We start from the raw sequence: 25,599 nt of genomic DNA on the forward strand, positions 1-25,599 counted from the left end.
TTGTTAACCCATACAAAAATCTCGTTTTTAATAAATCAAAACAATAAATAACACACAAAACTAATAATAATTATATCAATATTAAGAATATAAGTACATTGAATGAATTGGAGAATTATTTTATTAAGTCAGTATAAAATACTAATTTCTTGATCCCTTCAATACATACAAAATGTACTAGCACGAGAAGTCAGAACTAAACAAGTCCCATAATCAAGATAAATTATATTTAATCTTGTGCTACAATCATTCCGATGGTTTGTCTACTTCTATAATTAGATTGTGAACATAAACTTTTTGACTTTTAAGAACCGATAGTTTAATCTTCCATGTATAAGCTAAACTCTATATTAAATCATCTACTATATAAAGCAAAGGACACACATACAAATACATGATTAATTTAAAATAAAAATTTATTAAATTGAATAAATAAATAAATAAGTTTTTCACAAAAATACCGTAACAAAACGCATAGTTTATAGTATATCATAACAGACATGGTACAAAAACACTTGGAAAACTGTAGTTTGGGCAGCAAATAGGGATAAACCATTTATTATCGTACTTATAACTAGACAATCATCAAGGCAACCTGGTGCTTCTCAATGAATTTCAAGGCTTAGTTTGGTCGACACATATTGCTAGGAATAAAAAAGGAAGGAGTAAAAAGAAATGAACTGATTCGCCATTATCATGGCTACATCAAATTCGTTAATAGAATTGATGAAGCTGCGGTACCTCATTATGTTTAGTGCTGTTAGATCATGTATTAAAATTAATGAACTTGTTCATTGAATAGTGTTCTGAATGTGTCTATTATAACTTTTTTAGAAGCAAAAAAACAAAAGAAAGTACTCCGCGTGAAATAGTAGATTCAATACAAGTTTTTAATATAATGTTTGTCAATTCATAGTAGTTAGCTAGGGTGATGTTGATATTTGACCGCAATAGTTGACCCACAATCAGGGACGGCTCTAGGGCCAAGCAAATAAAACATTTATTTTATGCCCCAAAAATTGGAAGTAGTTAGTTCTAGGGCTTAAATTATATTTAGAAAATATTCAAGTTGTAGAGAAAAATATATAAAATCTTTGTACGAAAAGAATGTCAACTTATTGAAGGCGACCAAAAAGGGCAGCTGAAAAAAAAGAGACATTGCATTTTAATAGTATATTGCAAGTCTCGTTTCCTTTTCTTTTAGGTCATTTCTTTCTAATTCTTATTTATACTTAATATGCTTTCTTTTCCTCCTTCATATATGCATCTATATATTTTGTCAAACAATAAAGTGCATTGAATAATTGGAACTCCACATTATTTTCATGTTTTCTCAAGTTTTTAAGCATTAACTGAGCAAATACAAGCAAGAATATTCTCCGTCGACTTATTGATTTATTTTGGTATCAATTGTCAAGTTATCAATTTTCAGAATCACGTTCAATATTAATTGTTCTAATAGGTTTTTTTTTTTTAAATATAAATTTATTTTGGTCATCTTCATAGTACATAGGAATATTATTTCTGTCAACTAGAAAAAGTGAAGCGGGTTACCAAAACACACACAGAAAAAATCTCCTTTTGACAAGAAGTGTACCATGTTGTCTTCTTATCTTTTTCTTCTTTCTACATCACATCATTGATCCTACCAATAAATTATGCAGCCATGGAAATGAAGAAGATCTTATCACTTCTCATATTTATGCTCTTTCTATCCTGCAGTCTCAACAGCAATATCTCACTTGGAGGGGACACCATTTCTGCAAATGAATCTCTTTCATTTGGTCAAACAATTGTATCTTCAGGTGGGAAGTTTGAGCTTGGTTTCTTTGAACCAGGTAACTCTCTCAATTACTACATAGGCATATGGTACAAAAACAATATTGTTTCTCAGGGAACAGTAGTTTGGGTAGCAAATAGGGAGACACCAGTTAGTGATACTGCCCAGTTGACAGTTATTCAAGGCAACTTGGTCCTTCTTGATAAAAATCAAAATTCAATTTGGTCATCAACACATGCTACAAATAACGCCACTCGAAATAGTACAGTCATAGCAGTTCTTGGTGATGATGGTAATTTGATTTTGAGTGATGTGTCAAATTCATCAACACCCGTTACACTTTGGCAAAGTTTTGACAATCCGACAGACACACTTTTGACAGGTGCTAAGATTGGATACAACAAAATTACACAACAGAAGCAGGTTCTAATTTCATGGAAGGATTTTGACAATCCGGCACCAGGATTGTTTTCCATGGAATTAGATCTAAGGAATGCCCAACTTGTTTTAAAATGGAATAGGACTACAGAGTATTGGGCAACTGGTTCATGGAATGGCCATAGATTTAGCTCAGTGCCCGACAAGTTGAACTCAGTATACAATTACAGCTACATTGACAATGAGAACGAGTCATATTTTACATATTCCCGTCATATTAGTAGTACTATTACATCAAGATTCATCATGGATGTCTCAGGACAAATTAAGCAACTAACTTGGCTGAATAATTCTGCTGGTTGGAATGAATTTTGGGCTCGACCTAGTCAACAATGTGAGGTTTATGGTTATTGTGGGGCATTTGGAGTTTGTGATAATGTTAATTCACACTGCACTTGTTTCAGTATTTTCAAGCCAAGATCAGATAGAGAATGGAATTTGAATGATTATTCGGGTGGCTGTGTAAGAAATGTTGAGCTACAATGCATCGCCTTTACTGTAGACAATGATAGTTTCTGGATGAATTCAAGCATGAGTTTACCTGCTTCTCCAGATACTAATATCACTGTTGAGGAAGCCTCACAGTGTAGGTCGACTTGTTTCGACAATTGCTCTTGCACTGCTTATACTTATGATGGTTCCCGTACCTGTTCAATTTGGACAGGGGATCTCTTCAATCTGCAACTGCTCAGCAAAAATGAAACAGGAAGGATTATCTTTGTCAAACTTGGCTCACCTCAAGGTTAGAATAACATAGAATAACTAAGCTTAATTCTTTATCTCATAATGGTTGCACTTTGTTGCGGATGGAATTCCTTGTAATTAACATTAGCACTTAATAACAATGTGTTATGAATAGGCCCATTACTGCTAATACTACTGGGCTAAAAGCTAAGGTATTTGGGTTAGTTGTTAAAATGAGGCAAAACCAATGTATGATGTGGGATCAAGGTTGAGAAAAGCTATTAAAGTATTGGTGGGATGAGGGGAATATCTTGGTTATAAATAGCAGGAGTCTCTAGTGGCAGGGTATGCTAGAACTGTCATTTTTTCTTTTCATTAGCTATTTTGTAATAGCAGTCCGAAACCTCCCTTTTCTTTTTTTCCATTTTGTTCAATCCTTGTTTTCCCTAAAGATTGAGAAACATTCAGTTGTACTTCCTCAGGTTGGTTGAATATCATCTTATCTATACATTTAGTAAATATGGATCCATTACACAATGATTCTTATTTTCCTATTTCTTTGTTGAGCAAGTAAAAATTAAGCTTGAAATAAATTCTTAAAACGATAATGATAGGTTCTGAGGTACACTGAATATTTGCATCAAGTCCTTCAAGATAGAGTTAAAAGTATCTAACTTGTTTTTGGCTCTCTACTTTCAGCTCAAACTAAAGCTAAGAAATCGATGCAGCTAAAACTTATCCTTTCATCCATAACAGCTTTTATGGTTCTAATCATAGACAGCTTTAGCTACATTTATTATAGAAGAAGAATGGCAAAAGGAGCAGGTACTTGCTGAATGAATCCCACTCTGGAAAATATTTTCTGTTATATTTTTATTTATTTAATTTCAAGTGACTTTCTCAATCACATTGGGGTTACTTTGTTTTCCTTTGTCTTTTTTTGTCCTTTCTATTGCAGATAGAAGAAAAGGTAATCAAGGGATACAAATATCTCACTGGCACGAATTTAATGGAGAAGCAAAAGTATTGAGGAACGAAAACAATGAAGTAATAGATGTTCCATACTTTCATTTGGAGACCATTTTGGCAGCTACAGACAACTTTTCAGATGCAAATAAGGTCGGAGAAGGAGGATTTGGTCCTGTTTACAAGGTGAAAATTTCAGTCTGACACCTCTGTGAACTGGTACGGCCACATTGACCTATAGTAATGAGACGAAAAACATTTGGCAGGGTATGTTTCCAGGAGAAAAAGAAATTGCAGTGAAAAGGTTATCTACTCATTCAGGACAAGGCATAGATGAACTTAAGAATGAAGTAACTTTAATTGCAAAACTTCAGCACCGAAATTTGGTGAGGCTATTAGGCTATTGCATCAATACGACGGAACAAATATTACTTTATGAATACATGCCGAATAAAAGTTTAGACACATTCATATTTGGTAAGTCAGCTAAACTAAGTTCTTTATTCTCTAAGTCACATGTTTTATATAGTGATTTAGCTTTACTGATACAATGAGTTCTTGACATGGTAACTATGCAAGATGGATCACTTAGCACATTTTTGGATTGGAAGAAACGTTATGACGTCATATTAGGCGTTGCACGCGGTCTTGCTTATCTACACCACGATTCACGACTGCGAATCATTCATAGAGATTTAAAAACTAGTAACATTTTGTTAGATGAGGCGATGAATCCGAAGATTTCGGATTTTGGTTTGGCAAGGATTGTTGAAGGAACAAGAACTGAAGCAAAAACGAAGAAAGTGGTGGGGACCTAGTAAGTATTACATCCCTTCCTATCGTTTATTTCTTGCAAATGATCCTAATAATGGGTGTTTGGTTATTTTTTCGGTTTTGGTAAAATTCTCATGCTTAACACTTTGTTCACCTGGTGCAATCCAGTGGCTATATGTCACCTGAATATGCACTGAATGGATTGTTTTCCATCAAGTCAGATGTATTCAGTTTCGGGGTAGTCGTACTTGAGATAGTCAGTGGAAGGAAGAACAATGGATATTATCAATCAGAAGAAGCCTTAAACTTGCTATGCTATGTAAGTGAAGAAACTTCCCATGACTTAATATGTATATCTTTTTATTAGCTTTGATTCTCTGATAGAAAGTTTTCACAGGCATGGAAATTGTGGATAGATGATAATGCAATACAGTTAATAGAGAAATCATTACTTGAACCATGCAACAGAGATGAAGTGGTAAAGTGCATTAATGTTGCACTCTTGTGTGTACAAGAAGATCCAAATAATCGTCCTAACATATCAGATGTCATTGTAATGCTGGGAGGGGATGGTATGAGTCTTCCTAGACCTAATCGACCAGCTTTTGTAATAAGGACACACACGTCTAGCACATCATCTTCTCTCTCCAAAGTCTCTAACAATCAATTGACAATTACAGCAGAAGGAGGACGATAGCAATACTGTGAAATCATCGTAGTTGGACATGTATATATGATACAATTGTAATGTTTTCCTGCAGACATCCAAAGCACTAGCAGAAACAAGGGGGTGTATTTGGTATGCAGGAAAACATAAATAAGTGATGTTCTCACATATTCTTTTTGGTGTTGGGTAATTAAGCAGAAAATAATCTCAGAAACTATAACGTGACAAATTAACTAACTTTTGTGTGTGTGGGGGTGGGGGGTGGGGGTGGGGGGGGGGGAATCATCATTTGGAAATGGCATGGAAAAGTTTTGGATAATGAATTCCCTCCTCTTGCTAGTTGAGAAGTTATATTTTTAGAAATTAGAGGATAATATGTTCTTAGGGAAAATATTTAAGGCGACCAAACATGGAAAAATTAGATGAGAATGTATTCCACCATACCAACACACCGTAGGTCTTAAGTCGAGCCATATTATATTGTCTTATCCTTTTTTTCTCATTATGCAAGCTTTGCAAAAGCATAGATATTTAGCTCTTAATATATACCTTCATGAACATTCTCAAATCTCAAAATAATCGTGTGCATAGTTGTTATATTGTTGTTTAGCAGTTAACCTTCCACATAATAACTTATAAGAACATGAAATACTTCATATTGTAGTAACAAGAAATCCCAAGTCGCCTTTTTTTTTTGTTTTGATAGACTATCTGCAACCAAATAGTGTAATCCCTGTTTGTACAGCATGATCAGTAGCCTATCTTCATGCATTCTTTTCCTTCCACTTAATTTACAGTCTATAGTATCCTTATCAGTGATCACATCTATCACATGCACTTTTCAGATCTCTTTTGCCTGAAACTTATATTCACTCAAGTTCAAAACAAAGTTGTCCTTGGCTTTTATATTTTGGATCTTTGACAAAATAAACTATTCAAAACGTCAAATTCTATTTGGATATTTCTAACTTGTTACTAATTATGTTGAGTTAGCTATCTATTATTCACCATTAATTGCATCAATATTTGTCATCGTAGAAGTGACTCTCTTATACTGAGAGAATATCTATCTTTTTGTAAATTTCTGAGTAGGCCTAAAATTGTTTAGAGAGAAATGCCATGGCTGACAATCTTGAAAGAAGCCATGAGTGGAAAAAAGAAGGTGAAACTTTGACAAAAGACATCACAAGTTTAATTAAATTGAAAAAAGTAAAACAGGTTGGCTTAAAATGTTGCAGTGGAAATCTCTTAATAGTGATAGAGATGATTTTGTTGTTCTATCTTGAACTTAGGTAGCTTCATTGATGTACTTCTCTCAGGATCAAATTTACAAGGCTATATACTATGATCAACATAAAGGAGGCATTACCCCTGGTTCATATTGCATATATTTGAGTAGTATTCCGTGCTCTGTTTTAATGTTTTGGGAAGTATTAATGTTGGAGTTCAACTTTGGCGCACTATTAATGTAAAACTTCTACTCCATCACCCATTGTGATAGGTAAAAGATGGATCCGGCTCTTCTACATATCACACTGTCTCCATTTCCTCAAGTTTTTACTTGGATGGGTGACACATATATTCTTCTTTTTTTGAATCAACATAAAAGAGCCATTGCTACTGATTTCTTAGTGCAAATTTTTGAGTAGTACTGCTTGCTGTGTTTTAATGCTTTGAGAAGTATTCATGTTGAAGTTTAATTTCCACCCTCTGATAGTGTAAAACTTTTATTCCATTAGACTAAAGGTAACTGTTTGTAATAAAGCCTAATTTGGCAGCCTAAAAAACAACTAAGTAATAATCTCATGTAATAGGTAAAAGATGGATCTGGCTCCTCTCCATTTCCCTAATTTCTTACTTATATAGATGATGTAGGTCTCATTTTAAAATCAATGATTTGATTTAATTAACTAAAGCAAGGTCTTGACCATGGTTAGTATAATAGATATTGCATATATTTGCTCCCAAACAATTCGTCAATCTGATAATTTTTTTGACACTATTGTCAGGGATAGTCTGCACGCACCTCCACTATTCCATTGGGTACATACAATCCCACAATTTTAGCACCAGATTTCCTCATCCATAAATATATTAAAGACATCCATTTCTAAAGCATCCCAATTGTACATATTTTTCCTATTTTATACATTTAACAGTTAGAATTTCCTATTTCAACAGCCATTTGCCAAAATTAACCCCAGCACATGGATCTTACAATATTTTAGTTAGAGGTTGTTTGGTAAGGTGTATAAGAATAGTATTAAATAAGGTGTATTAGTAATGCATGGATTAGTAATGCAAGCATTAGTTATGCAGAGATTGTTTCTTATCCACTGTTTGGTTGTTTGGTGTGGCGTATTAAAAATTAAAATGCATTGCTCCATATTCTTTAGCTTTAAGGGACTTTAAGGATAATTTTATCTTTAACTATGCTAATGCATGCATTAATAGCCTTGGTATTGCTAATACCATATCTTGCTATGTATTAGTTATACTAGTATCTATGAACGTGCGTTGCAAGTTAATAATGACACGTGATTGTTTAAATATTTATTTATATGAAGGAACAATAAAATTTAATTAAAGAGACAAATTTTATATATAATAATATAACAATCATCTAAATGCCGAAAAATATTATTATACATAATACATGAATTTAAAATAAAAGGACATCATCAAAACTTACACAAATGATCAATTTTATCATGTTAGTTAGATATTATGTACTATTATAGTTTAAAAGTATTTAATATGCTAGTATATTAACGAACACTTCTTTGTGGATAATATTTTTTTGTGTATGTTTTCTCCTAATGCTTTGGTTGCTCTACCTTAACCAAAATTCTTGTTGTCGATCTCGATATACCTCTTGAAAGTGTAACATACAGTTGTTCGTGCAAAAAAATATTGCTGTAAATATAGTCCAATATTTAGGATATTTGTCCTTATGCTTTATTTGTTATATTTGCAAAACATAAACATACCAATAATTATTTTCACACAAATTTAAAAGAATATTCCTTAGTTTCGGAAAACAAAAGTTGAATTGAGGGATAAGAATATACTTAGAAGCACATTGACCAGTATCATAATTTTTGCATGTATGATGTTATTGTCAAAACTTCTTATATACCATTTGTGTGTTATTACATAAGTTATTCGGCGTATCTAAGTTTTCTAGTAGCATGACGGACAAGTTTTGTTTTCAAAATTAACTTATATAATGGAAGATCAACTTTAACCTAGTCTATTATATATACGGTGACGCTAACATACGTAAGAAATATTAAACTTGAAAACAAACATGTATGGTAGAAGGTCATTTGGTATTAAAATATTTAAGTATTCTTCTTGGTAGTAATTATTGGTATCATTTCTGCTGAGTCAAATTTGAAAAAACATTTTATTTTTATTATAAAATTTTGCAATCAGACTTTTATTTAGTTCATCACATATTCATTTCTGCTAGCTAAGATATCTTTTCAATTCTATCATGTGATTTGCACAAATTGCGTTTTAATCTTATGATATAAATATTTCTCTTATTAAATGCATTACTATTTGTGACGACCCAAAGGGTCATCACCTGCTTTCTTACCCATTATGTGCTTTCTAGGCTTCGAAAACCTCATTTAGAGTCGCCTCAAGTTGCGTGCGCAGTCCGAGCGCGTAGCCGGAAAGCTTAAATATGAAATTCTGTGAAAAATGCTAAGTTTTGAGTTTAAAATGAATAACTTTGACTTCGGTCAACATTTTGGGTAAACGGACCCGGACCGGTGATTTGACTGTCCCGGAGGATTCGTAGGAAAATATGGGACCTGGGCGTATGCCCAGAATCGAATTCCGAGGTCCCAAGCCCGAGAAATGAATTTTTAAAGGAAATTATTTTTCTGAAATTGTTAAGGAAAATTGAAATGAAATTTGATTAGAACGTGTTGGTATCGGGCCCGTATTTTGGTTCCGGCGCCCGGTATAGGTCTTATATATGATTTAAGATGTTTCTGTAAAGTTTGGTTAAAATCGGACGTCGTTTGACGTGTTTCGGACTTGAAATCCTAAATTTGAAACTTGATGAAGTATTTGGAAAAATTCTTGATTTTTAGGTTTGATTCATTGTTTTTAAGGTTACTTTGGCGATTTGATCGCACGGATAAGTTCGTATGATGTTGCTGAGTTAGTATGTGTTTGGTTAGGAGCCCCGAGGGCTCGGGTGTGTTTTGGATGTGTTTCGGAAGGTTTCGGACTTAAGAAAAATTGCAGAAAAAGCAGTTCAGGTGTTCTGGTATTTCCTTCTTCGCGTTCGTGGGATGGCCCTCGCGAACGCGATGTGTAAAATGTTACTAAAGGAACTTCCTTCTACGCGAACACGTAGCCCAGGTCGCGAACGCGAGGCAGCGGGGGGCTATACCTTCGCGAACGAGTTCCTGGCCATGTGAACGCGAAGGCCAAATGGGCCTGGGCAGGGGGAAGGGTAGTTACCTTACGCAAACGCGACCTGTAGGATGCGAACGCGAGGGCTCGAGAAGCTAAAGCTTCGCGATCGCGAGCCCGTTAACGCGAACGCGAAGGCTAACCAGCCTGACCATCGCGAACGCGAAGGGTCTGTCACGAACGCGTAGAGTAAAATCGCCCAGTGATTTTTAAAAAGACAAAAACAGAACACTTACGGGATTTCTCAAAATTTCACAAAACCTCTTCTTCTCCAAAACTCTTAGGCGATCTTTGAAGCAATTCTTCACCATAATCTCTTGGGTTAGTAATCTTTAACTCGTTTCCTTCATTTTTCATCAACATCTATTGAAAATCTAGGCTTAAAACATGTAATTAAGGGTAGAAATTAGGGAATTGGGTAGAGTTAGGGCTTTTTGATTTTTCTTGATTTAGACTTCGTTTTGGGGTCGAATTTGAAAACAAATGATATATTCGGGCTCGTGAGTGAATGGGTGATTTGATTTTGGTCCGAACCTCGTGTTTTGACCAAGCGGACCCGGGGTCGATTTTTGGGATTTTGGGAAGAATGCTTGGAAAGCTATAATTAGGCATTGGGTTCGCATTGTTTAGCATTTATTGATGTATTGAAGTCATTATTGTATAGATACAATCGATTTGGAGCCAAATTCGAGAGAAAAAGCAGTAATTGAGGATTGATTTGGTCGTGGAAGTTTGAGGTAAGTGTTTGGTCTAACCTTAGCTTGAGGGATTAGGAGTTGAGTCTTATTTGCTATGTGCTAATTGTCGAGTACAACGTATAGGCATGGTGACGAATATCTATACGTTAGTGTCTAGCATGACCGTGAGTCTTTATATTGCGGATATTCTGATTTTTGTTGTATCTTTCATGCCTTAATGATGATTCCTATATGTTGTAAAAGCATGTGAAAGAAATTGTGATCTTTGAACTTCAAGGAGCATTGACTCGAGTTATAATACGAATTGTAAAAGTATATGAGATAATTTAACCCTTTGGAGCATTGACTCAAGTGGTAAAGTGAGTTATAAAGTAAGAAGTGAAAGAAAGAGAAAGAGTTATTGAATTGTTCCCTTGCCGGGATGTTTGTTGCTTTGTTGATTATCTCCCTTGCCGGGATATTGAGATTTATTGATATTGTTCCCTTGCCGGGATTTAGCTGTTTAATTGTATTTCCTTGCCGGGATTTCTACCATTATTTGTCTACTCCCTTGCCCCTTTGTTTGTGATTGTTGTTTGGGTGAGGAAGAGTGTTAAAGAACGAATAGTGATGTCGTGCATTGTTTGCTATTGTGAGGAAAGAGTGTAAAGCACGAAGGGTGATGTCGTGCCGTACGATGTACCATTCCGTACTGATATTCATTAACTATATGGTGAGTGTAAGCACGTGATTTTTGCCCTATATGAGAATTACTCCCAAAAAATTCAAAATAAAATGATTTTCCTTGGTGTGCAATTTTGTGAGATTTTGTGATATTTTTGGATAATTATTTGTATTTGTCTGTGCTTGTTTATTTGTTAAATTAATAAAAAAATACAAAAATATGTCGCATTTTGCATGTACGATTTAATTCTACAATTGTTAGTAATTAAATTTGTTTTACAAAAATTAAAAATTACAAAAATAGGCATCTTTTGCATTTTTAGCATTTAATGTCCAAATGAACAATTTTATGCTTAATTATTACTTAATTGTGCGTTAATTGTTATTGGGAGTTAATTTGCGCTTTTATAACTTAATTTAGTTCTTAATAATAGTTTAAGTACTTTTATAATTTAGTTTTAGAAAAATAAAAGAAGAAAAGAGAATAAAAATACAAAGAAAAATCGGATTGAGCCACTTTTTCAATTTTCAAACCACAGGCCCAAATAATTGCCCAACCTTCCCCATGACCCGGTCCACTTCAAACCGGGTCGACCCGGTCTGCCCCATTAACAAAAAACATCTGTCCAAAGTCCAAACACCCCTATCTTGCAAAAAACAAAACAAAAAACCAAACCCTAAAACCTAAAGAAAACTACCACTGTGGCTTCTTCTCCATCTTCTCCAAAAAACTAAGGACCACCAAACGTCGTCCATGGCTGCCCTCAACCAGCTGCTTCTGCCTTCTTCTTCCTCGACCAAACGACACAAGTCCCTCGATCTCCAACGACCCACCATAACACCGTCGCTACCATAGCTTCATCTCTTTCGTCAAGCTCAAAGCTTGCTCGACTATGGCTGCCTCCCCCGCGTCAACCCATCGCCATAGCTGCCCTCCCATGGTGGAAACCCCACTGCAAACGACCCCTCCTTCCAGCTCCTCCATACTGCCCGCAGCTGCCCCATGATCGATCTTTCTGCTTCATCTTCTTCGTTTCGTCGACTTCGAGTTGGGTGGTCGAGCTCCCGAGCTCCAGCCATGGACGCGGCGCTTCGCTTCACTGCTCCTGTTTCTGCGTCAAGCTGCGTCTTCTTCAGATGCTTCACTGCTGTGTACTGTCATTGACGACTCCATGAGTCATGTTTGTTGCTCACCATCGTACTGTTGTTGACGACGCAAGGCAGTCCGGTTAAAGTCCGGCAAAGTTCGAGGGTTTTTCGTCGAGTCGAGATCCTGTACGTCGAGTTTTCTGTCCGAGTTTTCCATTTCCGTTCGTCGTGGGTCATTTTCGGTTAGTTGGGTTTTGAGTTCCATTTTTGTCCGTATTTTGTTTTGATATCCTCGAATCTAAAATCGGCAAATGTTTGTTTTGTTCATGTCTATCGTTTGAATTAATTTTTTTGGTTTGTTCATGTGTTTTGTTGATTTAATTTTCATATTTCAAATGGAAATTTAATCAGTTGTTTTTCATGTTTATGTCATGTTAATCTTATTTATTTCGTAAAAAAGAATTGTTAGTTTGATGTTTGGTAGATTCAAATTGAAATTTAATTAATTATTTCTTCAATTTGTTTCATGTGTTGTTATATATTTTCCAGAAATTATTAATGTTGTTTGAATCGTTTGAATCCGTTATGTTTATTGTTTAAAAATAGATTTAGTCCATGTTCATCTTTGTTTGAAGTTCATGTTTAATCCAGTGATTTAATGTGAGTTTATGTTCGTTTTTGATTTGTTGATTTAGTTTGAATCATGTATTTTGTTGTTGGTATTGTTGTATCCTTGCTCATCCATTGATGGTCTAAATTAACCAGGATTGGTTCCCGATATGGTTAATTCATTCCATTAATTTTGAGTTGTGTTGTTCATCGTGTTCATACGATTTGTTGTTGAAGATTTTTGAGAAATTGGTCATCTTGGCTATCTTTTGGTTAAGCTTTGATTAATTGATTGTTTAGAGCTGACGGGGGTAGTTTGGTAAATTGCATCACATTTAGGGGTAAAATGGTAATTGCAATAAGGTCGGAGGGGTAGTTTGGTAATTGAACATTATTGCATTTGTTTATGTTAAGCATGGGGGACAAAATATAATGGGGTGGTGTTTGATATAATTGTTTAATATAAAGGGGGGACAAGACAAAATTTAGTGGGGAGGAATCTTGTATTTGTTTAGTGAAAGCATGGGGGACAAAATATAATGGGGTGGAGTTGATATATTTATTTAATGTAATGGGTATGAGTGAGAAGATAATGGGGATGAGTGGGAAGATAATGGGTTGATTTTAATTGATTAAAAGATTTATGGGATGGGATATATATATATAGAAGTCTTGAATACAGATAAAGGGGAGGGACAGATAGAAAAATCAGACACACAGATAGAAAGAATAACAGAGAGGAACTAATCTGAAAAAGAGAATAACAGAACAGAAAAAAAAAGGACAGGGAGAATAAGAGAGAGAAAAAAAGAGCTGAATATTTAAGAGAGAAAGAAAATTCCGAAAAATATTTAAACTTTCAAATAAAAAAAACTAAAGAAAAAATCTTCTGCTTTCTTTCATTGTTTGAAATTAGCATTAATTGTTGTTGTTTGATCGAAGCTTGAAGCTTTTGTTTTGGGATTACTATTCCACCGGTTTGCAAACTCTTTTCCTGGGTTGTTACTGTTGCTGGGCTGTTGTTGCTGGGCTGTATTGTTATTACTGCTGCTGATTCTCATCTTCATTTTCTTTTGCTTCCAATATCAGGTACACAACTGACACGCTGGTTATTGTAAACTGAAACATGTAGCATGGATACGAAAATGAAGAGTTGAAGTTTCAGATTTATTTTAATTATATTCTAAATTTTATTTGTATATATAAATTGTTTAGCTTACTCTAATCAGAATCATGTAGTTGTTTAATATACATAGTGAAACATCGGATGATAGCTTAACGGACGAACTATCTATATATTGCCTAAAAATAAATAAATGGTGTAGTAACTTCGTCTAGTTAATTCGCTATTGTTGGATGATTACCATGTATCAAAAAACACGTTAGTTTATCAAAATAGACCATTTTGGAACTTGGAGGAATGTTGTTTAGTTAAATATTATTGGTTAATTTCAGCATGTAAATAAATTAAGACATTTTTTTTATTTTATTTTGTAGAGACAAATTTAATAGAGAATAATGTAGGCATTTTAGGATTGTCTTTTAAAAATAAATGAGACGAGCCTCGCCGAATAAAAATACAAAATTGTGGGGCCCTCGATAAATGTTTAATTAAAATTAATTAGACTTTGGGATGAGCCGTTTAGCAAAATTCCACGGATTTCTGGTTCGCGGACTGTAATACAGAGTCATTCTTTTCCTCGATTCGGGATTAAAATTGGTGACTTGGGACACCCTAAATCTCCCAAGTGGCGACTCTGAAATAAATAAATAAATCCCGTTTCGATCGTCCTTTAATTGGAAAAAACTCCCTTGTACCCTCGCGGGGCGGAAAAAGGAGGGCGGAAAAAGGAGGTGTGACAGCTCTGGCGACTCTGCTGGGGAATAGACCCAGAACCACTGGTTCAGGGTTAGAAATTCGAGCTTAGATGAATTGTTATATTTGGTTTTATCTGGTTTTGTTACATGATACATGCCTAATGTGCTAAATGATGCTTTTACCGCTTTGATATTATTTGAACTGTATATAAACTGTGCCGAAACCCTTCTCTTCTTACCTCCGGGGAGAAGCTCGCTGGTCGAGACTCCCTATTCTGTTAGTGTCATACCTTGAAATAAGAAAGAGGCCGGACAAGTTACAAAGCCGGACGGCCCCGCGGGTCCCCGGTACGTAGCCCCCTCCTCGACTCGAGTTGTCCGCTCGGGTACACAGTCTAGAACAAATACCCAGGTTATGAACCTAGAATAACTCAGCTTCATGCCGGATCCCTAGTAGGAACGTTTGTTTGCATCACGTGCATTTGACTTTGGAGGCTCAACACAGGGGTTGGGTCTGTCTAGGACAGGTGTACCAAAAAATGAAAATGATCATCCTGATGCATCTTACTTGCTACTACTTGCGCATTTATTTGATTCGGACTTGTGTGTTGACTGACTTGTGAATATCAGGAATAATATTTTGAAATTGGAAAAAAAAAAAGAAATAGCGGTTAGGGAATTGATTGTTTATTTTTGAAAAAAACCAATACTCAAATACTGTCAAAACTCTGCCGAAATTTTAGAAAATGAAAAATGTCTTATTAGTTTGTTTTATTAAAAGCAAAGGAAAAATAGAAGAAAAAAAAAATCGTTGTTCTGTCTTGTTGTTCAAAAAAAAAAATATAGAAAAAAATAGTTTGTCTTGCCATGAAAATGAAAATGAAAAAGAGTCTTATTTTTAAAAAATATTTTTTATTTTTATTTATTTGTTTATGAAAATGTCAAAAAATAAAAAAATAAAAGAGTCGGGCGTTGAAAGCGGTTTCATTATTTGTTGCAAATATATATATATATATATATATATATCCAAAAAGTTTTTCTTTATTTCCAAAAAAAATATATATATACCTTTAATTGTTGCAAAAAATATTTGTCTTGCCAAAAAGTCTAGAAAAGTTTCTTTATACCCCCAATTTTCAAAACAAAAAAATCCAAAAATATTTTCCATTATTGACTTCTTTAGAAAGTCTTTTTAATTATTAAAAAATAAAAATAAAAAGTATATATAATAAAAAAATCCGAAAATATTTTCCTTTTTCTTTTCCATTGAAAAGAAAATTCAAAATTCAAAAAATATTTTCGTAAGCATATCTTTCATTAAAAGTAAAATTCCAAAAATATTTTCTTTCTTCTTTATAAGTCTTTCCTTCAAAAAATAAAATTAAAAAAAAAGAGGGGTTAGTTTATTTACTTTATTCGGGATTACCTGAACTACACGGGTTTGATTCTCACCGGATGTGAGATACGTAGGCAACCCTCATCAGGTCCAACCCCCCTTTTGCTAAAATTGCCAAAAACAAATAAATAATAAAAAAAATATGTCAATTTTAATTCTGTCATAAAGAAGTCGGGTGACGCTGTTTTATCAAAACATAGCCGAATGTTCCCGAAGGGGACGCCGGAAGGCTGACTTTGCATAAACAGCCACCTTTGGGTCATTTTTTAAGATTTGGTCCAGTTGACCCACACAGCCTTAAAAATCTTCGTCCCCGAGACGTTGAAAGGCCGTGTTTGCAATATTGAGTTTTCTATTTTTTGATAAAAAGAGTCATAAATAAGTCAGGGTGATACTGTTTTTGTCAAAAATAGCCGAATGTTCCCGAAAGGGACGCCGGAAGGCTGACTTCGCATAAACAACCACTTTTTGGGTCATGTTTAGGATTTTTGTCCAGTTGACCCACACAGCCTTAAAAATCTTCGTCCCCGAGGCGCTGAAGGGCCGTGTTTGCAACACCACATTTTCATTGTAATTTGAAAAAAAAAACAAAGAGTCAGCGGTTAGGTGAATACCATTTGAATTTTTTGGTCAAAATAAGTCGAGCCAGCTTCAGCCGCGTCTTAAACCGTTCTTGCCGAAATAGACTTAGAGTATCTTTCAGTTGTCGAAAGGCTATTTTCGTAAAAGAACGGTCAAGTTTGTAAAGTGTCAAAATAATCCTCCCCGGCTTCAAAATTCATGTGAGATTTGGAAGGGGCCACGTTTGCAAAAAATAACCGTTCGGTTGCATTTGTCAAACGGAGAAAGGAAGCTGGCCATTTATTTTTTGAGTTTGTAAATCTTTTGATTAGAATATGTGGGTTGTTTGATTCTTGAGTTTGTAGGTCATCTTCAAACCTTTGAAACCCAGTTTATTTTAATATGAAAATTGAAAAAAAAAAGTTTAGTATTGTTTATCTTTTATTGGTCCGAACTGCGCAAGGTCTGATTCATGCGGGGTCATGATAAGTAGGCAATCTCCATAAGATTCGACCACAACAAAAAATGAAAGGAAAAAATGAAAAGAAAAAAAATGATAAAAAAAAGAAAAAAAAAATCGAAAAAAAAATCAAAAAAAAAATGAAAAAAAAGAAAAAAAAGAAAAGATGTTGTTAATAATGAGGACCGACTGATTCCATTCTAACCTATTTTGTTTTGAATCACAAAGAAAGTTAAGGTGGTTAGTTTGTGGTAAGCCGGAAATACAAGACCCAAAAGTACACTTTGTGGGGATCAGGCCTGATAACAGAAGCACTCGAATCCTATTGGGACTTGTTGACTAAAGTTGATGATATTGAAGCTGGCAATGGTCTGGACAATACTGATGCGAAGCTCAGTGGCTAAGATGCCAATTTTGATAAAGTAGGAGGACGCTCCGTTCCTTGGTTAGCAAGAGAGAAGCTTGTGGTGGCGTATTTTGTTGTCATTTCTGTTGTCTGGATTATTCTTAGGGTTGTAATCCGGATATTGTCTTGTGTCAAACCTTCTTATCTTTTCATTTCGTCATAGCGGTCTGTTTAAGTTTTGTCCAGTTTGTTTAAAATTTTATTCTGGTTTGTTTTGTTTGTCTTGTCATTCAAACCCTTTCACCGGTAATCTAATGCAAAATCCGGTCCTTTTTATTTCCAGTTTTCTTTTGTTTAGTCCTTTTATCATTTTTTGTTCAGCGCCGATTCTCGTGACATGACATGCACACACAGTTCGGGCCTAATATTAAATGTTAATCATAAAACCCCGGAAAGGTGATCAGAACGGTTAAAGGAAATAAGTACGGTTTGAGATTGTTCGGAGCTCGAGTCATGTGGAACTAGGGCAAGTTAAACACAAAGAAAATCGTTAAAAGCAAATATTCGCCAAATTGGCATGAGGGTCGTTCATAATAATGAGAATGAGAGTGTCGCCCAACGGTGCTTTAGAAGTGACAAATGAACAAACAGATGTTGAATATAATTGTCAAGTCCAGCACCATCAGAAGAGACTATAAATCTATTGTTTAATTGTGTTGTTTACACTTGGCATGTTTTGAAGGCTGGAATGACGAAGGCATTTTGTTCTGCTACCTAAACACTTTATCCTTCATTACCCCTTTTTGAGCATTATTTATTTTCTTTCATACCCCTCGTTCGGAATCAGTAGCAACGAAAAAAAAGAGAAAGAAAGAAAACAACAACAAAACGAAAAAAAAAAGAGAACAGAAAAGAAAAGAAAAATGATAGCAAAAAAAAAAACAAAAACAAAGGAAAGTCAAATGAAAAAGAGGAATTGGGAACTACGTTCGACCTGATTCCTCAAAGAGGATACGTAGGCGCCTCACGGCTCGGTCATGGTGTAATAAAAATAATAAAAAATAAGTAAATAATCCCCAAGCAAGAAACTGGGACAAGGGTTGCGCTTTTGGTAAGCAAAATTGGTTCCGAAGGTTGTAATTTTAAAACCCCAAATTTATTTTGTTTTTGAGCCTTTAATACCCTTTCTTTATAGCCTGTCCAAAAACCCACATTACGGTCCAAAGAAAGACCTTCTGATCAGTCTTCAAAAGATGCCAAGTCAGACAAATGAGAGTCTTACCGGTGAACATAACACTCTGTTCCACAGCAGAAAGGACTCTAATCTCTAGCAGAGAGAGTCATACCGGCAACACTCCAAATCCCCAGCTGGAAAGTGATATAAATGAGAGAGTCTTATCGGTGAAAATCTTCACGGACACCATAAGGCAATGAAAGCTGAGAGAAAAACCAAAATGAGAGAGGCTTGATAGTGAAAACCCTTCGGGCACTACAAGTCGAATAAGATTGGGAATCAGATGGGGAATTGCCAATTGAAGGTCTTGAAAGACGGCAGAGGATAGGCCACATGTGCATGTCATGACCATTAGAGTCGGTATCTGCGTTTAATAGGTTTGTATTTATAGTTTCTTTTTTTAAAGAGTCATCTTTTGCCTTTGTCTTTTTATTCTGTTCCCTTTTATCTTTCCCTTTCATAGAAAAATTCCCCAGTAGAGTCTGTCTGGTCAGAACAAGCGAGAATTGACTTCAAAATAGGCCATCAGCTTTCTAATCATGCAAGATGAGATCTGACTAGTACATCCAAATGGTATAGTCAGCAAGGAACAAGCGCGAGGCCAATGTCAAAAAAAAAAGAAGATATCCCCAGCAAAAGGGAATTGACAAAAGGATTGACGAGTGTCAAGAGGGATACCCTTGCCGAAATCAAAGGTTATAAACCTCAAGGCCAAGGCCCGTTGAACAAAGCAAGGAGAGCAGTGAGCATGATTTGGGGAAATTCATACTAGACTAAAAGGTCGGGGAAATGCCAGTTTCCGAGCTATGCCACAAAAGAAGAGGGATATCCCCAGCAGAAAGGGATTATCCCCAGCAAATAATATCATCCCCAACAAGTTGTGGAGCGCAGAGCAAGGAAGGAGAAAAGGAAAAGTCATCCCAGTAGGAGTATCACAACCAACCACCACGTTTTAAACTAACAAATTTTGTTTGATTTGAAACAGGTAAAGGAAATGGCATTGATGACAGAAATGCATGCCATAAGGGAGACTGTCAAACTGGGCAGAAAATTTTCTTTTCAGTTAGAAAATTTTCTGGAAGTCAGGTACCCATTCAAGGAAGAATAAAGATAGCATCAGTCTCAAGGGAAGTTGTGTTTGAACCAGTGTTGCCCCAACATAATAAGTTTCAATGGAGGAAGTATTCCCCAGCAGACAGAATAAAGGGATGACACTTGTGCTCAGAAAAGCAAAAAGCCATTATCATCCCCAGCAGCTTCCAGAAGAATGAAGCATCGATTTGAAGGGATAAAATTCCCCAGCAGCGTTATCCTCAACAACGTTATCCCGAGAAGATAACACTTTTATCCCCAGCAGTGTTGAAAAAAAACAAAAAAAAAAAATTGAATTTGAAGGAGGGGAAGAAAAGAGACTTCCCCAGTAGTATTATCCCCAGCAATCAGGCGTCCACCTGGAGAACAAGGAAGAGCAGTTGGAGTATTAGCAATCAGGCGTCCACCTGGAGAACAAGGAAGAGCAGTTGAAGTATCAGCAATCAGGAGCCCACCTGGAGAATAAGGGAATACAATGGAAGTATCAGCAATCAGGAGCCCACCTGGAGAATAAGGGAATACAATTCAAATTTTAAGTAATCAGGAGCCCCCCCTGAAAAACAGAATGGCGTTTTATTTTTGACATTATTGGTTGAAGTCAGGAGCCCCCCTAAAGAACAGAATGGCGATTTGTTGGTTGAAGTTGGGAGCCCGCCCATATAACAGAGGAATACATTCAGTCTTTTCATTTAAAAAAAAAAACGAAAAAAAGAAAAAGGGGGAAGTAGTTTGCAGAGGAATGAAACATCCTACTCAAAAGGAAGTAATTTTGGAAGGAGTAAGATAACATATTTACTCAGCAGAGTTATCCACAGCAGTGTTATCCCTAGTGGATCATCGAGATGTAGAAGCATCCTCGACAGAGTTTGGGGCAACCCAGAGTAGGTAAGGAAGAAAAGGAAAAGTCATCCCCATCAAAATAATCCCCAGCAGTTTCGAGGGAAGACAACACAGGTAAGTAAATAATTCAGGAAGAAGGAAATGGTTCACGCATAGGAGAGACATTTCCTCCTAAGTTTATTTTTACCTATAAGAGATGCATTTCCTCCTAAGTTTGTTTTTTTACCCATAGAAAGGCGTTTATCTTTAAAGTTGTTTAAATCTCGCCAACTTAAAGAAAGGAATGACATTTTATTTTCAAGTATCGAAGTTAGGAGATGCATTTCCTCCTAAGTTTGTTTTAGTTTCACCCATAGGAGATGCATTTCCTCCTAAGTTTATTTTTACCCATAGGAGAGGCATTTCCTCCTAAGTTTAGTTTTACCCATAGGAGAGGCATTTCCTCCTAAGTTTAGTTTTACCCATAGGAGATGCATTTCCTCCCAAGTTTGTTTTTTTTACCCATAGGAGAGGCATTTCTTCCTAAGTTTAGTTTTACCCATAGGAGATGCATTTCCTCCTAAGTTTGTTTTTTTTACCATAGGAGAGACATTTCCTCCTAAATTTAGTTTTACCTATAGGAGATGCATTTCCTCCTAAGTTTGTTTTTTTACCCATAGGAGAGGCATTTCCTCCTAAGTTTAGTTTTACCCATAGGAGATGCATTTCCTCCTAAGTTTTTTTTTTTACCCATAGGAGAGGCATTTCCTCCTAAGTTTGTTTTTTTTACCCATAGGAGAGGCATTTCCTCATAAGTTAGTTTTTACCCATAGGAGAGGAATTTCCTCCTAAGTTTAGTATCACCCATAGGAGAGGCATTTCCTCCTAAAGTTTAGTTTTACCCATAGGAGAGGCATTTCCTCCTAAGTTGTTGTTGAAATCAGGAGTCCGCCTGGAAAATAGAGACATTCAATTTTAAATTTAGCAATCAGGAGTCCGCCTGGAGAACAGAGACATACTATTCAAGTTTGACGTCAGGAGTCTGCCTGAAGAACGAAGACATACAATTTAAATTTCAAAAGTCAGGAGTCCGCCTGGAGAATAGAGACATTCAATTTTAAATTTAGCAATCAGGAGTCCGCCTGAAGAACGGAGACACACAATTCAAGTATTGGTTGAAGTCAGGAGCCCCCCTGAATAACAGAATGGCGATTTATTGGTTGAAGTCAGGAGCCCGCCTGAAGAGAGGAATGACGTTTATTTTTAAAGTTGTTGTTGGAGTTGGGAGACCGCCCATAGAATAGAGACATACATTTCAGTCTTTTCATTCCAAGTGTTGAATTTGGGAGCCCGCCCATAGAACAGAGGCATACATTTCAGTCTTTTTATTCCAAGTGTTGAAGTTGGGAGCCCGCCCATAGAACAGAGGCATACATTTCAGTATTTTTATTCCAAGTGTTGAAGTTGGGAGCCCGCCCATAGAACAGAGGCATACATTTCAGTTTTTTCATTTCAAGTGTTGAAGTTGGGAGCCCGCCCATAGAACAGAGGCATACATTTCAGTCTTTACATTTCAAGCGTTGAAGTTGGGAGCCCGCCCAGATAACAGAGGCATACATTTCAGTTTTTCATTTCAAGTATTGAAGTTGGGAGCCCGCCCATACAACAGAGGCATACATTTCAAGATCAAGTCAGAGGACAATAAAACAGAGGGTTACAACAGGAATCCCTAGCAGGAAACAATAAAAATCTCCAGCACCGGGAAGCAGAAGGTTGCAACAAGAGGTCCCAGCACAAACTCAAGTGCATGTGTCAAAAGGAAGAAAAGCATCAAAAGAAAAGCACCGGAAAAAATGCAAGCAGACAAGAAAGCAAGGTAACAAGAACAAATTGTAGTCTAGCCTAGTTTCTTGTTTTCTTTTAAGCACGGTGTAACAAGGAGATCGGTAAGCAATGGTAATAGCATGCAACAACAGTAACATTGCAGTCCCACGGTAGTCCCAGCTACCAAAACTTCCCAAACTACATTGACCTGATTCCTGTTTAGCCCAGGATATGTAGGAAACCTTTGAAGCAAAGGTTAGGTTAAATCTTTTTCAAAAAATGCTTCACACGGAGTACTCGGATGGGCAAAAATCACTCGCTTTATCTTTGCGCGAAAACCCTTCGTGTCTTCGGGCAAAGAGGGGCAGCTGTAAGCACGTGATTTTTGCCCTATATGAGAATTACTCCCAAAAAATTCAAAATAAAATGATTTTCCTTGGTGTGTAATTTTGTGATATTTTTGGATAATTATTTGTATTTGTCTGTGCTTGTTTATTTGTTAAATTAATAAAAAATACAAAAATATGTCGCATTTTGCATGTAGGATTTAATTCTACAATTGTTAGTAATTAAATTTGTTTTACAAAAATTAAAAATTACAAAAATAGGCATCTTTTGCATTTTTAGCATTTAATGTCCAAATGAACAATTTTATGCTTAATTATTACTTAATTATGCGTTAATTGTTATTGGGAGTTAATTTGCGCTTTTATAACTTAATTTAGTTCTTAATAATAGTTTAAGTATTTTTATAATTTAGTGTTAGAAAAATAAAAGAAGAAAAGAGAACAAAAATACAAAGAAAAATCGGATTGGGCCACTTCTTCAATTTTCAAACCACAGGCCCAAATAATTGTCCAACCTTCCCCATGACCCGGTCCACTTCAAACCGGGTCGACCCGGTCCGCCCCATTAACCCAAATACCCAACACCCTTCTTCATACAGTTGTTCGTGCAAAAAAATATTGCTATAAATATAGTCCAATATTTAGGATATTTGTCCTTGTGCTTTATTTGTTATATTTGCAAAACATAAACATACTAATAATTATTTTCACACAAATTTAAAAGGATATTCCTTAGTTTAACAAAAGTTGAATTGAGGGATAAGAATATACTTAGAAGCACATTGACCAGTATCATAATTTTTGCATGTATGATGTTATTGTCAAAACTTCTTATATACCATTTGTGTGTTATTACATAAGTTATTCGGCGTATCTAAGTTTTCTAGTAGCATGACGGACAAGTTTTGTTTTCAAAATTAACTTATATAATGGAAGATCAACTTTAACCTAGTCTATTATATATACGGTGACGCTAACATACGTAAGAAATATTAAACTTGACAACAAACATGTATGGTAGAAGGTCATTTGGTATTAAAATATTTAAGTATTCTTCTTGGTAGTAATTATTGGTATCATTTATGCTGAGTCAAATTTGAAAAAACATTTTATTTTTATTATAAAATTTTGCAATCAGCCTTTTATTTAGTTCATCACATATTCATTTCTGGTAGCTAAGATATCTTTTTAATTCTATCATGTGATTTGCACAAATTGCGTTTTAATCTTATGATAGAAATATTTCTCTTATTAAATGCATTACTATTTGTGACGACCCAAAGGGTCATCACCTGCTTTCTTACCCATTATGTGCTTTCTAGGCTTCGAAAACCTCATTTAGAGTCGCCTCGATTTGCGTAAGCAGTCCGAGCGCGTAGCCGAAAAGCTTAAATATGAAATTCTGTGAAAAATGCTAAGTTTTGAGTTTAAAATGAATAAATTTGACTTCGGTCAACATTTTGGGTAAACGGACCCGGACCGGTGATTTGACTGTCCCGGAGGATTCGTAGGAAAATATGGGACCTGGGCGTATGCCCAGAATCGAATTCCGAGGTCCCAAGCCCGAGAAATGAATTTTTAAAGGAAATTATTTTTCTGAAATTGTTAAGGAAAATTGAAATGCAATTTGATTAGAACGTGTTGGTATCGGGCCGTATTTTGGTTCCGGCGCCCGGTATAGGTCTTATATATGATTTAAGATGTTTCTGTAAAGTTTGGTTAAAATCGGACGTCGTTTGACGTGTTTCGGACTTGAAATCCTAAATTTGAAACTTGATGAAGTATTTGGAAAAATTCTTGATTTTTAGGTTTGATTCATTGTTTTTAAGGTTACTTTGGCGATTTGATCGCACGGATAAGTTCGTATGATGTTGCTGAGTTAGTATGTGTTTGGTTAGGAGCCCCGAGGGCTCGGGTGTGTTTTGGATGTGTTTCGGAAGGTTTCGGACTTAAGAAAAATTGCAGAAAAAGCAGTTCAGGTGTTCTGGTATTTCCTTCTTCGCGTTCGTGGGATGGCCCTCGCGAACGCGATGTGTAAAATGTTACTAAAGGAACTTCCTTCTACGCGAACACGTAGCCCAGGTCGCGAACGCGAGGCAGCGGGGGGCTATACCTTCGCGAACGAGTTCCTGGCCATGTGAACGCGAAGGCCAAATGGGCCTGGGCAGGGGGAAGGGTAGTTACCTTACGCAAACGCGACCTGTAGGATGCGAACGCGAGGGCTCGAGAAGCTAAAGCTTCGCGATCGCGAGCCCGTTAACGCGAACGCGAAGGCTAACCAGCCTGACCATCGCGAACGCGAAGGGTCTGTCACGAACGCGTAGAGTAAAATCGCCCAGTGATTTTTAAAAAGACAAAAACAGAACACTTACGGGATTTCTCAAAATTTCACAAAACCTCTTCTTCTCCAAAACTCTTAGGCGATCTTTGAAGCAATTCTTCACCATAATCTCTTGGGTTAGTAATCTTTAACTCGTTTCCTTCATTTTTCATCAACATCTATTGAAAATCTAGGCTTAAAACATGTAATTAAGGGTAGAAATTAGGGAATTGGGTAGAGTTAGGGCTTTTTGATTTTTCTTGATTTAGACCTCGTTTTGGGGTCGAATTTGAAAACAAATGATATATTCGGGCTCGTGAGTGAATGGGTGATTTGATTTTGGTCCGAACCTCGTGTTTTGACCAAGCGGACCCGGGGTCGATTTTTGGGATTTTGGGAAGAATGCTTGGAAAGCTATAATTAGGCATTGGGTTCGCATTGTTTAGCATTTATTGATGTATTGAAGTCATTATTGTATAGATACAATCGATTTAGAGCCAAATTCAAGAGAAAAAGCAGTAATTGAGGATTGATTTGGTCGTGGAAGTTTGAGGTAAGTGTTTGGTCTAACCTTAGC

General features: G+C 35.9%; 1 protein-coding gene across 5 annotated transcripts; it reads left to right on the forward strand.

The window, feature by feature from the left end:
• The first annotated feature begins 1,202 nt into the window (after positions 1-1,202).
• LOC107782273 (G-type lectin S-receptor-like serine/threonine-protein kinase At4g03230) lies at positions 1,203-7,096 on the forward strand. 5 transcript variants are annotated; one of them, XM_075236781.1, is made up of 8 exons: positions 1,516-2,072; positions 2,148-2,960; positions 3,602-3,727; positions 3,861-4,054; positions 4,135-4,345; positions 4,448-4,685; positions 4,811-4,961; positions 6,629-7,096. In XM_075236781.1, the coding sequence occupies exons 1-8, from the start codon at positions 1,667-1,669 to the stop codon at positions 6,779-6,781; spliced, it is 2,292 nt and encodes a 763-aa protein (XP_075092882.1). In that variant the 5' UTR covers positions 1,516-1,666; the 3' UTR covers positions 6,782-7,096. The 5 variants fall into 5 exon arrangements, with proteins under 5 accessions (XP_016458629.2, XP_016458627.2, XP_075092882.1 ...); XM_075236780.1 differs by lacking the exon at positions 6,629-7,096 and adding an exon at positions 5,040-5,523; XM_016603143.2 differs by having other exon boundaries at positions 1,203-2,960.
• Positions 7,097-25,599: the final 18,503 nt, after the last annotated feature.

Source organism: Nicotiana tabacum, chromosome 18 (assembly GCF_000715075.1).
Source record: "Nicotiana tabacum cultivar K326 chromosome 18, ASM71507v2, whole genome shotgun sequence".
NCBI lineage: Eukaryota > Viridiplantae > Streptophyta > Magnoliopsida > Solanales > Solanaceae > Nicotiana > Nicotiana tabacum.

What these genes read in the sequence shown, in the direction of transcription:
- LOC107782273 (XM_016603141.2), top strand. Translation starts at nt 1,667, where the DNA reads ATGGAAATGAAGAAGATCTTATCACTTCTCATATTTATGCTCTTTCTA. An exon ending in AAGAATGGCAAAAGGAGCAG is followed by an intron (nt 3,728 to 3,860) that starts GTACTTGCTGAA and finishes TTTCTATTGCAG; the next exon opens with ATAGAAGAAAAGGTAATCAA. An exon ending in TTTAGACACATTCATATTTG is followed by an intron (nt 4,346 to 4,447) that starts GTAAGTCAGCTA and finishes TAACTATGCAAG; the next exon opens with ATGGATCACTTAGCACATTT.